Raw genomic sequence first — 15078 nt, 5'->3', positions numbered from 1 at the left:
AACCCCTTTCAGGCATGGTTTTTACTGGAGGTAAGGCCTCGTTCAGACTATACGCGCTGCCGTGCGCATTTTGGCAGCGCGTATAGTGTGCGACACGCAAGAACGGTAGAAGGGCATAGACAGCCTTTCTACCGTTCCAATCATATGCGCTGCGTGGCAGCGCGATTGCGCTATCGCGTACTGCACGCATTTTTGGGAATCGCAGCGCAGATCCCATTCATTGTAATGAATGGGATCTGCAGCGCAGCGCATAGGAGCGCAGATGGCGTGCGATTGGACGCGTTGCGTTCCGATCGCACAGCCATCTGCGCTAATGATGTGAACGAGGCCTTAATCTGGAGACTTGCCTTCCCTGTCATGATCATGTGACACATGTCACATGACAAAACCCTTTGCATGATGTGCAGAGGTTGTCATAAATTGGGGATGTTTGTTTTGGGGCTGTAGTTTTGGCAAACTTTTTTTTAGGCACCACACAGAAGTGAAATATAATATTATTGGTACAAAATGGCTAAGGGTCTGTACACTCTGAAAATCGCAAGGCCAATTGCAAACGCAATGTGATTTTCAAATCGAATATGGAAAATCTATTGCTTGCGTTTTTTGCAATGCGTTTTATTGTGATTGGTTAAAAATCCTTCAACAGGAAGTTGCATGGTCTCCTGGGATTTTGACTTTGAAAATACCCAATGCAATCCCATCACATCGCATTTTTGTATGCGATTTTTCAAACGCAGCAATCAAAAAGCTCTGCATTCACCGTGATTGCGATTTTCTAAAATTGCATTTTAGCATTGTGTACAGTTCATCCCTTATTTAATTATTTTTAAAAAGTCTTTGCGATAAAAAAAAATGCATGCAATTATAAAAACGCAATGTGTACAGTGCCTAACGCTAACTTTCCACAGTTTAGTCCAAGAACCAGCTCACCCCCACCTTGCAGCAAAGCAATATTCTCTCTCAGTTATTCTCTGTACAGTTAACTATGGGGAGGTCCATATACTGTGCAGCCTTTCCACCTTTTGTTCAGTGCTCAATTTACAAAACAAAAAGAAGTCTGTCTGCAGAAACCATAACCATACTCTCCACCTGCCCACCTGACCAAAATCTAGCCACTGCATTGGAGTGCCATATTGGTATAAGGAGGAGCTTAGACTGTCTTATAGTAAGCTGGGTTGGAAGATGTGAAGCCACACCTATAAGTTTGTTCTGTTGAATATGTATGTAAGTGTGCCCCTCTGTCCCCCTGTGCCTCCAGTGTTCCCCTCTTTCCCCTGTGCCTCCACTGTGCCATCCGGTGTCTTCAGTGCCCCATCTTTCCCCCTGTGACTACACTGTGCCCACCTGTGCTTCCAGTGTCCCCCTGTTCCCCCCTGTGACTACAATGTGCCTGTCTGTGCCTCCAGTATCCCCCTGTGCCTACACTGGGGCCCCTGTGCCTCCAGTGTCCCCCTCTGCCTACAGTGTCTCCGCCTGTGCTTCCACTGTCTTCCTGCACCCTCTGTGCCTCCAGTATCCCCCTGTGCCTACACTGTGCCCCCTGTGCCGTTTATTCGTCACCAAAAATGTCCCACACAGCTCCAACTAACTCTCATTTTTCCTTCAATGTGGAAGTGGCATCATTGCAACAGGTGTGCCATTTGTATCAGTGGCTTGTTGGTAAGTTAGGACATATGGTAAAGATTAGATTGTGAGCCCCTCTGAGGGACAGTTAAGTGACAAGACAATATACTCTGTACAGCACTGCGTTAGATGTCGGTGCTATATAAATACTACATAATAATAATAATAATAATAATAATAATAATAAATAATATGTAACCTAGGGACTTCCTATATAAGGTATATTTAATCAGCTTATCATTCTATAACAATGCTTTTTATTCTTCATATGTTTTAAGAATTTTCAGTATAATTACATTATAGATTTTATAGGGAGGGCTAAATTTTCTCAATAATGGGGAATATATAAAAACGATGTAAATGAATGGATCGTTATAACAGCAGGTGGTAGAATATGTTTAAATGTACTTATGCTTGCATTTGTCTGCACTTGTAATAATACAGTAACTGTTCTTTTCCACAAGGGAGGCAAAATCCCAATTCGGTGGACAGCTCCGGAAGCCATCGCTTACAGGAAGTTTACCTCAGCAAGTGATGTATGGAGTTATGGTATCGTGATGTGGGAGGTCATATCCTATGGAGAAAGGCCTTACTGGGAAATGTCCAATCAGGATGTAAGTTACATTGCAGTGTTCCCAGCAAAATTCTGGAGCTTTGCTTGTAGGCATAGAAGCTCTATAAAGGCAGGTATTCAAAATGGATTAGGAAGAATCCACCTTAAAGAGAACCTGAAGTGAGAGGGGTATGGAGGTGGCTATATTTATTTCCTTTTAAACAAAACTAGTTGTCTGGCATTCCTAATCCTGAGCTCTTTGACTGCATTCGTATCTGAATCACACACCTGAAACAAGCATGTGGCTAATCTAGTCAGATTTCAGTCAGAAACACCTGATCTGCTTGCTTGTTCATGAGCTATGACTTAAAGTACTAAGAGGCACAGGATCAGCAGGACAGACAGGCAACTGATATTGTTTAAAATTAAATAAATGTGTCACCCTCCATATCCATCTCAGGTCAGGTTCCCTTTAATGCTCGGTTTTACTGCTTGTGTCGCCTGTTTCAGGCAGAGACCATAGACGCGTATTGGAGTAGATTTGGGTTGAATGGCACCATTAGTGCCATTCAGGAAAAAGGCAATGTCTTATTCAGGAGATGTTATTCAACTTTTTCTTAGGGGTATATTATTCTAGTACAAGTAGACCCAAGCCCGTTTAAAAACGGGCTTTATGTCTTTTTTCTACCGCCGCCAGTGCACATGCGCGCGCCCGCACCCGCCGCGCGCGCCAGCAACCGTCACAGGAGTCTATAGGCACAGATGTCCTGGCACCTTAGACTTCTCCCTTAATGAACCTACAAATACCCACCAAACTGCACCACAAGTGTGCTGGCTGTCCCAGCCATGACTTCTCCCTTACTTACTTTTCCAGTCATACAGAGCTACAGGTGCCCCTTAGTATTTGGTAGCCAGAGGTACCCTCAGTATTATATAGTATTATTATTATTATTATTATAGTATAGTATTACGTAGCTAGAGGTGCCACTGACTAAAGGGGGGAGATCTCGTCAATGGAATGCAGAGAGCTGGGTGAGTAACCTCTGATTTACACTCTGCTCAGAACTTTGCATAGGGAGTGAGCCGCCTTTCCATCACCAGGCGCCTGTAGGCACATGCCTACAGTGGCTTATGCTAAATCCTGCCCTGCTCACATTGTCTAGGCTTCTGTTATGAGGGACCTAGTTGTGGTGTTGTTCTGATTTTATACAATGCTCTTTTTAAAGTCCTTGTTACTCCTAAGTGACCAGTTGTGCAAAAGTTCTCTGGAAAGTAAAAACTGGACTTTAACCTCCTTAGCGGTTTGGACAAGCTCGGCTCGTCCATTACCGCCGGAGGCTGCCGCTCAGGCTCTGCTGGGCCGATTTTCTTCAAATAAAAAGGTGCACACGCAGCCGGCACTTTGCCAGCCGCGTGTGCTACCTGATTGCTGCCGCAGCAGCGGCGGAGGAGGGTCCCCCCAGCCACCCGAGCCCTGCGCAGCCGGACCAATCTGTTCCGGACAGCGCTAAGGGCTGGTTCGGAGGCGGCTGACGTCAGGATGTCGGCTGACGTCCATGACGTCACTCCACTCGTCGCCATGGCGACGGGGAAAGCAAAACAAGGAGGGCCCCTCATCGCGCCCATTCTTGTTACTTCTGATCGCCGGAGGCAATCAAAAGTACGCGTCAGGAGCGCCCTCTAGTGGGCTTTCATGCAGCTAACTTTCAGTTGGCTGCATGTAATAGATTTTTTTTTATAAAAAAAAAAAACCCTACCGCAGCCGCCCTGGCGATCTTAATAGAACGCCAGGCAGGGCCGGGTCGAGGCATAGGCTGGAGAGGCTCCAGCCTCAGGGCGCAGTGTAGGAGGGGGCGCACAATTCATTCAGCTGTCATTCCTAATTGTGTTTGAAGCAGAAATAAATAAGAAAATGGGATACATAGCAGTGACTGCACGCCAGATAACTAGATATTAAGGTGTTGGGGAGTTTGTGGGCCCTGTGGCCGTCTTAGTCTAATAGCAATCAGTGTGTGACAGCTGGGGTGCGAGGGATGGAGGGGCGCACTTTGGTGTCTCAGCCTTGGGTGCTGGAGGACCTTGTCCCAGCTCTGACGCCAGGGTGGTTAAATGAAATTCTTATTTATAGCAAAATATATCACCTTTTATTACCAAATGGCCAGGCCTTACTCTTTAGTCTGGTTATGTTGACGTCTGAATGGTAGTTACTACAGTAGCAAATGCAGATTATACTGGCACTTTACAGTAATGCCAACAAATGGTTCATTCAGCACTTGTTATTCAAAGCTTCATAGAAGTGAATGGAGTTTTATAGCATGATTTGGAGTAGGCAATGAAAGCCCTGTTTACCACTGTAAATCCCCCCTTTATGAATAAAGGAATCTTCAAGGGGGTGATCTGTTAGCAGATTGCCACTTCTTCATAAATATTAAAAAGGGTGAACCATTAGATGAGATGTGTGGTGCAACTACAGGGGAGCAGCGCCTGCAACGGCAAGGGGGCTGAGAGCTTTAAGGGGGCCCCGACTATGAATTAATTCCTTCCGATTAAGGGTTCATCCTTCACATCAGGTGTTTTTGTGGCTACACTTGCTATGGGTATGAAGATTACAACATCCACACTTGTTTTATGACACTTGCAAGATGGCCCTCAAGCTGTGATGGTCACCGGGGGTAGGAAAGGGAAAGGGTGCGAACATTGCTGGGAGGCCCCACAATTTGTAGCTACACCCCTTTGTGAGATCCTCCATTCCAATGAGAATAAAAGGAAACATATAATGCCTATACAATATAAACAGTATTACTAGTACTGCTTAGTTGACTTTCCTCCCATAGGCTTCTGCTGCTTACCATGCCATGGGAACCTCTACTCCAATGAGGATGAAAGAAAAAATAATGCATACACAATATGAGCAGCATTACTAGTTCTGTTTAGTTGACTTTCCAACCATAAGCAGCCCCTCCTCTATCCCCCTATTTATTTTAAACCAACCAGAAAACAGGCAACGGTGCTTCTGCAGTTTCATTTAAAAATTGATATTAATAATGCAAATTAATGAAATCACTTGTTCGCCCTCATAGAGTTTCCATTGTTACTAGAGGTGAATATGGGACTGCAGTATTACGCAGACATTACTCGTACAATTTTCATATTTGATGCAGTGATTCCAGGGAGATTCCCTTTGGAAAAGTCAGTCACATGACCAATACATTAATGCACAAAATAAAGAGTTGCCAGTAGAGTGAGAGTTTCTTTCTCAACACATGGCCATCCCCTGACCACACCCACTTCCTCCTGTGGGCAGGGCCACCTGTGTGTTTACAGGAAAAGAGTGACTGATCTTCTCTCCCAGCATCACCCTGACTATCGCCTGTAAATGATAATGTCTTGGGGGGAGCGGTTTTGACTAGTGTTGGGCGAACATCTAGATGTTCGGGTTCGGGCCGAACAGGCCGAACATGTCCGCGATGTTCGGGTGTTCGACCCGAACTCCGAACATAATGGAAGTCAATGGGGACCCGAACTTTTGTGCTTTGTAAAGCCTCCTTACATGCTACATACCCCAAATTTACAGGGTATGTGCACCTTGGGAGTGGGTACAAGAGGAAAAAAAAATTTAGCAAAAAGAGCTTATAGTTTTTGAGAAAATCGATTTTAAAGTTTCAAAGGGAAAACTGTCTTTTAAATGCGGGAAATGTCTGTTTTCTTTGCACAGGTAACATGCTTTTTGTCGGCATGCAGTCATAAATGTAATACATATAAGAGGTTCCAGGAAAAGGGACCGGTAATGCTAACCCAGCAGCAGCACACGTGATGGAACAGGAGGAGGGTGGCGCAGGAGGAGAAGGCCACGCTTTGAGACACAACAACCCAGGCCTTGCATGAGGACAAGAAGCGTGCGGATAGCATGCTTTGTACCACCATGCAGTCATAAATGTAATAAAGATAAGTGGTTCAATAAACAGGGACCACGCGGCAACGCTAACCCAGCAGCAGCACACGTGATGGAACAGGAGGAGGCGCAGGAGGAGAAGGCCACGCTTTGTGAGACACAACAACCCAGGCCTTGCATGAGGACAAAAAGCGTGCGGAGAGCATGCTTTGTACCGCCATGTAGTCATAAATGTAATAAAGATAAGAGGTTCAATAAACAGGGACCACGCGGCAACGCTAACCCAGCAGCAGCAGCAGCAGCAGCACACGTGATGGAACAGGAGGAGGCGCAGGAGGAGAAGGCCACGCTTTGTGAGACACAACAACCCAGGCCTTGCATGAGGACAAAAAGCGTGCGGATAGCATGCTTTGTACCGCCATGTAGTCATAAATGTAATAAAGATAAGAGGTTCCATAAACAGGGACCGGCAACGCTAACCCAGCAGCAGCAGCAGCAGCAGCACACGTGATGGAACAGGAGGAGGCGCAGGAGGAGAAGGCCACGCTTTGTGAGACACAACAACCCAGGCCTTGCATGAGGACAAAAAGCGTGCGGATAGCATGCTTTGTACCGCCATGTAGTCATAAATGTAATAAAGATAAGAGGTTCCATAAACAGGGACCACGCGGCAACGGTAACCCAGCAGCAGCAGCAGCAGCAGCAGCACACGTGATGGAACAGGAGGAGGCGCAGGAGGAGAAGGCCACGCTTTGTGAGACACAACAACCCAGGCCTTGCATGAGGACAAAAAGCGTGCGGATATAGCAGCAATGCTTTTTGCCGCCATGCAGTCATAAATGTAATACAGATGAGAGGTTCAATAAACAGGGACCGGAAACGCTAAACCATCCCAGATGTTCATCGGTCATGTTACTTGGTTGGGGTCCAGGAGTGTTGCGTAGTCGTTTCCAATCCAGGATTGATTCATTTTAATTTGAGTCAGACGGTCTGCATTTTCTGTGGAGAGGCGGATACGCCGATCTGTGATGATGCCTCCGGCAGCACTGAAACAGCGTTCCGACATAACGCTGGCTGCCGGGCAAGCCAGCACCTCTATTGCGTACATTGCCAGTTCGTGCCAGGTGTCTAGCTTCATGCCCGGTTTCAGGTCCAGCGGTGCCAGCCACAAATCCGTCTGTTCCTTTATTCCCCTCCAAATTTCCTCCCCTGTGTGCTGCTTATCCCCAAGGCAGATCAGCTTCAGCAACGCTTGCTGACGCATGCCAACAGCTGTGCTGCACTGCTTCCACGATCCTACTGCTGCTGGTGCTGGGTTAGCATTTCCGGATGAGGTACAGCTTTGAGATGCGTTGGAGGAGAAGGAGTCAGAGAGGTAGGTGCTGCTGTTGTTATCCAGCTGTTTGCGGCGTGGGCAACACCCGCGCCGTAGCAGGTGAGGAATCGCTGCCAGGCTCCACAAGGTTCACCCAGTGCGCGGTAAGGGAGATGTATCGACCCTGGCCGAACGCACTCGTCCAGGTGTCAGTGGTGAGGTGAACCTTGCAGGCAACGGCATTCTTCAAGCTTCGGGTTATTTAGCTGACCACGTGCTCATGCAACTCAGGCACTGCAGAGCGCGCAAAGTGGTAGCGGCTGGGAACAACGTAACGTGGGATGGCCACTGACATCATGCCCTTGAAGCTGTTTGTCTCCACCACTCGATATGGCAGCATTTCGCAGGCCAGAAGCTTGGCTATGCTGGCTGGCTGTTACTGCCACGGCCCGGGGGTCATTTGCTGGCAATTTCCTCTTGTGCTCAAACATCTCAGAGACAGACAACTCAACCGTAGCGCTGCACACCGAAGGGCTGTTGGTTGTTGTGTTTGATGAACACTGGGAGACCTCAAGAGCACTAGTCCGGAAAGTGACAGTGTCAGCATCGTCTGATGTTTGTGAATGTTGTGAACCACGCAATGGCTGGGCTACTGCTGCTGCTGAGGCGGGTCTGGTGGTGAGTCTGGTGAACCCAAGGGAGGCAGTGTTGCTGGTGGTACCCTGTCCTGCCGCGTTTGCCCACAGAGTGGGATGTTTGGATAGAATGTGGCGGCTCATGCTGGTGGTGGAGAGGTTGTTAATACTTTTCCCCCTGCTCAGGCGGGTCTTGCACACCTTGCAAATCGCCATGGTAACATCCTCAGTGCAGTCTTCAAAAAAAGCCCAGACTTTAACTGGCTGAGGACTCGGACCTCGTGCGTGATGTGCTGGTGCTGCTTAACCCACTGCTGGACGCTTGAGAGGTCATCCAAGTAATTATCTGGTCCTGTTCTTTTGGATCTGTGAGGGTTGTTGTCCTGGACAACATGGGCAGTATTGAGTGGGTTTTCTTGGGTGCTCCCCTGTGGCCTGTACGTGAACCGTCAGGGGAAACACCTCTTCCCTTGCCCCTCCCTCTTTCACCGGATTTCTTCCTCATTTCACTTATCCTTAAAGTACACGCTGACTGGCAGCAGTACAGTGGCAGTACAGAAATGCTATACAGTGGTGGGTGAGCGGTGTACCACTATTGTCAGCAGTGACACAGAGCACAATGCTATACAGTGGCGGGTGAGCGGTGTACTACTGTTCCCAGCAGACACAGAGTGGAAGTAAACACAATGCTATATAGTGTGGCTGAGCCGTGTACACAGAGTGGCATTAAACACAATGCTATATAGTCTGCTATATAGTCACCCCGAACAGGGTGATGTTCTGCAGAACCCGAACAGTGGCAAACACTGTTCGCCCAACACTACTGGGAGGGAACGCAGATTTTAGTACCTAAACACACGATACAACATGTTTTCCGGGGTCGGACTCTGAGGCACATACAGATGGTCCCGATCATCATCCTCATCATACAACTCTTCTCCTGAGTCTGACCCACCCACCACCTCTGCCACCCCAACATCCCCAGACACAGACCCCTCATCGTCCTCAACATTAACTTGGGATGCTGGCCTGAGCCAGACCTCCTCCTCCACATCAGGCCCCATCATCTCCTCAATGGCAGCCCTCATTAATCGCTCTGGCGACGGACTGATGGACACAACGTTCTCCTCCGGGGAGGGCTGCTGCTGACCACTGGCTGCTGGGGTGGATGTTATAGCTTGCGTGGGGCGTTGGCTGTTGCTGTTGTTGGGAGTGCTGCTCACAGCGGAGGTCTCTGGGGAACTCATGTTGAGCTCATATAGTGGTTGACGGTGAGTGGAGTATTACTGATCCCAGCAATATACACACTGACTGGCAGAGTACGCAATGCTATATAGTGTGGCTGAGCGGTGTACACAGAGTGGCAGTAAACACAATGCTATATAGTCTGGCTGAGCGAGCGGTGTACTACTGTTCCCAGCAGAATCAGAGTGGCAGTAAACAATGGTATATAGTCTGGCTGAGCGGTGTACACAGAGTGTCAGTAAACAATGGTATATAGTCTGGCTGAGCGAGCGGTGTACTACTGTTCCCAGCAGACACAGAACAGTGAACAGAATGCTATATAGTGTGGCTGAGCGAGCGGTGTACCACTATTCCCAGCAGACACAGAACAGTGAACAGAATGCTATATAGTGTGGCTGAGCGGGCGGTGTACCACTATTCCCAGCAGACACAGAACAGTGAACAGAATGCTATATAGTGTGGATGAGCGAGCGGTGTACCACTATTCCCAGCAGACACAGAACAGTAAACAGAATGCTATATAGTGTGGCTGAGCGAGCGGTGTACCACTATTCCCAGCAGACACAGAACAGTGAACAGAATGCTATATAGTGTGGCTGAGCGAGCGGTGTACCACTATTCCCAGCAGACACAGAACAGTGCACAGAATGCTATATAGTGTGGCTGAGCGAGCGGTGTACCACTATTCCCAGCAGACACAGAACAGTAAACAGAATGCTATATAGTGTGGCTGAGCGAGCGGTGTACCACTATTCCCAGCAGACACAGAACAGTAAACAGAATGCTATATAGTGTGGCTGAGCGAGCGGTGTACCACTATTCCAAGCAGACACAGAACAGTGAACAGAATGCTATATAGTGTGGCTGAGCGAGCGGTGTACCACTATTCCCAGCAGACACAGAGTGGCAGTAAACAGAATGCTATATAGTGTGGCTGAGCGAGGTACACAGAGTGGCAGTAAACAGAATGCTATATAGTGTGGCTGAGCAAGCGGTGTACTACTATTCCCAGCAGACACAGAGTGGCAGTAAACAGAATGCTATATAGTGTGGCTGAGCGAGGTACACAGAGTGGCAGTAAACAGAATGCTATATAGTGTGGCTGAGCAAGCGGTGTACTACTGTTCCCAGCAGTGACACAATGACAGGGGGGACCCTGGCTAGCGTGGCTGGAGCGCGAACTACCCTGCCTGCCTACCCAAAGCTAAACCCACAGACAAATGGCGGAGATATGACGTGGTTCGGGTATTTATTTACCCGAACCACGTGACCGTTCGGCCAATCAGAGCGCGTTCGGGTCCGAACCACGTGACCCGTTCGGCCAATCACAGCGCTAGCCGAACGTTCGGGGAACGTTCGGCCATGCGCTCTTAGTTCGGCCATATGGCCGAACGGTTTGGCCGAGCACCGTCAGGTGTTCGGCCGAACTCGAACATCACCCGAACAGGGTGATGTTCTGCAGAACCCGAACAGTGGCGAACACTGTTCGCCCAACACTAGTTTTGACAGCCTTACAGAATGTATGTGGGTTACACTTTCGTAAACCCAAACAACAAGAAAATGAAACATAAATAATGTAAAGACTATTTATATGCAATGCACAAAACTTCATTTAAGATATATTACACACAATACACATTAAAAGGAACCTGAAGTGAAATAAACATTACACTACCTGATAAACAATGCCAGATGCCTGGCTATCTTGTTGAGCTTTTGGTTTAGGTTGCCTTTGAGTCACACAACCCCAAGAAGCATGTAGCCAGTGGGGTCACATCAGAGTCAAAGCTCATTCTGGGCCAGCGAGTTTAAATTATTACAGGCAGAACATCAGCACAGAAGTCAGGCAACTGGCATTGTATATTAGAGAATGAAGATGGCAGCCTCCATATTCCTCTCACTTCAAGTCCCCGTTAAAAAACACAAAGCTGAACTAATGCTTTAGTATTAATGCTGACTAGGGTTCTTCTTTAACACATAAATATACTATATAAACCACATCTAGGTTGTAGACATTTACATTTACAGTACATTTCTAGATAGGTTATCATTGTAATCCTGTTATGTCTGTGCCCAGACAGGAACATCAAACATCCTATTGCAGCCTATTAAACAGCCTAACATTATTACATCATTTGCATTGACTGTACTTCTGGTTATTTGATTTTATTAGCTTTGTTATGATTTTGGAACGGTTCACAATAAGTTCATTAGGGCTTTTTTAATAACGTTCTTTGTCATTGTATTCTACATAAAGAAGAGCCTTGCTGGCTGCTTACAATTTATATTGAGAGACTTCCTATTTATCTAATACATACAGTGAGTAATCAGTATAGACTACGGCAAATACTCATCAGTACAATTACTAATCACTTCAAAAGCATGCATTTTTCTTCTCAGGCACATGAACATGAAAGAGTCTAATCCTGTGTACTGAAGCCATCCGAGGCTACACGCTAGAGGAGTGAACCTCCCCCTGTCTATACAATAATGGATTTCAATTTGTTTTCCCAGGTAATTAAAGCAATAGATGAAGGCTATCGCCTGCCCCCGCCCATGGACTGCCCTGTGGTGCTACATCAGCTCATGCTGGACTGCTGGCAGAAATGCAGAAGCGACCGGCCGAAGTTTGGCCAGATTGTCAATATTTTGGACAAATTCATTCGGAACCCTAGCAGCCTCAGTGAGCTGGCCAACAGCTCTACATGGTAAGGTCCAACTACCAAGGATTTTTGAGGGTTGCTAAAAATACAGAGAAATCATCATCACTGAGGATTTTTGTTACAGGGCTTAAAAAAGTATACAATTTAAGATGAAAAACCTTTTTTTTATGTAGTTTTGCCATATTCTGAGTTTTTCTTGGTCATGTCACTAAGGGCCCTTTTCCACTAGCGCGTTTGCGCTAGCTGAATCAAAAAATCGCAAACCGCTACCTATTTTACAATCGCTAGGGTTTGCTAAATAACATAGGAATCGCGGTAGGGTATTTCCACTACTGCGATTCGCGCCGCGGAGCGATCTTTGCCGCGATTTTGCTATGCAGTACAGTGCATAGCAAAATCGTGAACGCAATCGCCGGAGGTTTCCTGACTTGAACGCTAGCGACTGCTAGTGGAAAAGGGCCCTAAAGGCTTGTTCACACGTGCAAATACAAGTCTTGCAATCGCTTGGTTGTGAGATGGGTCATCACGTCTTCTGGTTGATTGTTCAACAATGTTGCACGTGTGTAAGAGCCTTAAGGAGACACTGAAGTGTCTAAAAACAATGTTTTATCTAATAAATCTGTTTAACCTAATAGCCCTAACTAAACCGCTGCATCCCCGCAGCTGTAAGCTATCTAAATCCCCCCTAACTCCCCCCTCCCTCTCCCCTGCAAAATCCACTACTTTCTTGGTCATGGATTTTGCTGCCAGCATTAGCTTCCGTGTGAGGCAGAGCTGTGAGCCTCAGCCCTGCCTCACACGCATCTGTCATCGGCGGATCTCCGCCTCTACCCCGCCCCTCTCAGCGAAGGAAGACTGAGAGGGGCGGGGAGAGGCGGAGATCCGACGCTGATAGACGCGTGTGAGGCAGGGCTGCGGCTCATAGCTCTGCCTCACACGGAAGCGCTGCCCGGATTGACCCTGGGGAGTTTGGGGGGATTTAGTTAGATTAGAGAGGCGCGAATGCAGCGGTTTAATTAGGTCTATTAGGTTAAACACTTGTATTAAATAAAACGCTTTTTTTTGAGACTTCGGAGTCTCTTTAAGGGATTGTGAATGCATTTGCATGCGGATTACAAGCACATGTGGTTTCCTGTAAGTAACACATCACTATCAGGAGGACCACTATCACAATAAGTTGTAAAATGTAAAATACACATGTATAATACAATTCCCCCCAAGTAAAATGCAGTATAAATTACTTTTCTCCTATGTTGCTGTTGGTTACAGTAAACAGTAAAAAGCTGACAGATATGACAGGTTTTGGACTTGTCCATCTCATCATGGGGGATTCTCAGTATTCTGTTATACCTTACAAAACCACTGCCTGGAAAGGATCTATACAAGGATGCAAACCAGCTTCCCTACTCGCTTGCATGGTATTTTGACAGTTGGACTGAGCAACTGATGTTCAGGAAGTACTTTTGAAGATAAAGAAAATCCTGAGAATACCCCATGAGGAGATTCCAAAACCTGTCAGGTCTGTCAGATTTTTACAATCTATTATAAGTGATGGCAAAATAGGAAAAAAATAATTTAAGTGCATTTTACTCAGAGACAAATGTACAACTAATACATGTGTATTTTAACCCTCTGCCGGCCACCTAATGCCGATTGGTGGTGGCAGAGTGGCACTCACAGGACCGCCTAAGTCCTGGAGGTGGGGTTAGCAGGGAACACGCACACGTTCCCTGTGGGTAAACAGAGCGGGGTTCCATTATCAGCCTGCCAGCTGCAATTGGAGCTGGCAGGGTGTAATAAAAAAAAGGCTAATAAAGTGTACAGCTCTGCGATCTAGTGCAGCACTGTACAGGGGACAGTCTTGTTACTTAACTTGTCCCTTCTAACAGCTCACAAACTGATCCCTGTCATAGGCTGATGCCTCTGAGTGTGTAATGTAATGTATGGATCACAGTCTAGGGCCAATTTAAGGGGGAAAGAAAATAGTTTTTTTTTAATTTAAAAAAAAAAAATGCTCTTTTTTTAATTAATAATTCGAGCAGCAATCAGAGACCACCAAAATAATGCTCTATCAGAGGGAAGAAAAGGAGGTAAAATTCATTTGGGTGCTAAGTTATATGGCCGAGCAAAAAACTGTTAAAGTTGCAAAGTGCTGAATTGTAAAAAAAATCACCTGGTCACTAGGAACGTATAAACCTGTGGTCCTCTAGAGGTTACATTTTGCAATTTTGTTACGATAGTGGTCCTTTACATGTCCCCTACTGAGTACTGACAAGTATGATACAAATTCTCAGAAAACCGCATAAAACATATGATTTATAACCTTCTTACTGCCACCCTCATCGCTCACTTACCATCATTTGTATTTTCTGTTTTTCTATTTATGTGTTCTGAAGGATAAGGTGTCGTTAGAGAAAATGTGCCTACACCCATATTTATTATTGGCTTGTGGGCCGGATATAGTTGGCTTTCCTTCCCATTGTGGGAGGTCGTAAATCCTTTGTACATGAGCAGGGACGGTTTTAGGTAAAAAAGGAACCCTGAGCAAAAATGAATGTGAGGGCCCCTTACATGTTCACACTGTACTGACATTAAACTTGTGACCTCTACAGTCCTTGACTTGTGAGACCCCTAAGAAGCTTGGTACCCTGGGCAATTGCCTAGTTTCTCCCTATGGAAACACTGGCCATGCAGGGGGGTTCTTCCATGAAGCAACGTGAATCAGGTGCTTCAGGACGGCAACAATTAGAGGGCCCAGGAGATGCGGCCCCCCTCCCCAAGTGTCCCTCTCCTCACACTCCCCGTCTCCTCCTCCCTAGATGTGCGATGTCGTTTCACTCACCTGCTTTCAGTGTTCCAGCGATGGGATCTCCACCTGCCCATCCATCGTCTTGTATCCATGGCTGCTGTGGTGCCTCATGTGAACTGTTACGTGCTGCCGGGTCACATGAGGCGCCGCTGTAGTCAGAGAGGAAGCTGAACTTACTTCACGTGTGGCTGGTGGTCCCATCGCTAATCTACTGAAAGCTAGTGAGTAATGTGGTGCTGGAGCAGATCATACCTGGCATCCTGGGGATCAGATTCTGCAGGCCAGCAGGTAGGAGATGCTGTCTTGGAGGAAGCAGAGGGAGGTAAGCGTAGTGCCCGTGTCT

General features: G+C 46.9%; 1 protein-coding gene across 2 annotated transcripts in view; it reads left to right on the top strand.

Moving 5' to 3' along the window:
* Positions 1-15078, top strand: part of LOC137571380 (ephrin type-A receptor 3-like) — a 356736-nt gene that overhangs the window by 335902 nt on the left and 5756 nt on the right. For both annotated transcript variants that reach the window (XM_068280382.1, XM_068280383.1), the window contains 2 exons: positions 2088-2237; positions 11778-11971. In XM_068280382.1, coding sequence (XP_068136483.1) covers positions 2088-2237; positions 11778-11971 — 344 coding nt within the window. The remainder of the gene's footprint in view (positions 1-2087; positions 2238-11777; positions 11972-15078) is intronic.

The sequence above is a fragment of the Hyperolius riggenbachi genome, chromosome 4, assembly GCF_040937935.1.
Source record: "Hyperolius riggenbachi isolate aHypRig1 chromosome 4, aHypRig1.pri, whole genome shotgun sequence".
In the NCBI taxonomy this organism is placed as follows: Eukaryota; Metazoa; Chordata; class Amphibia; order Anura; family Hyperoliidae; genus Hyperolius; species Hyperolius riggenbachi.
The sequence above is the reverse complement of the archived record's forward strand: the minus strand, read 5'-3'. Positions and strand labels throughout refer to the sequence as shown.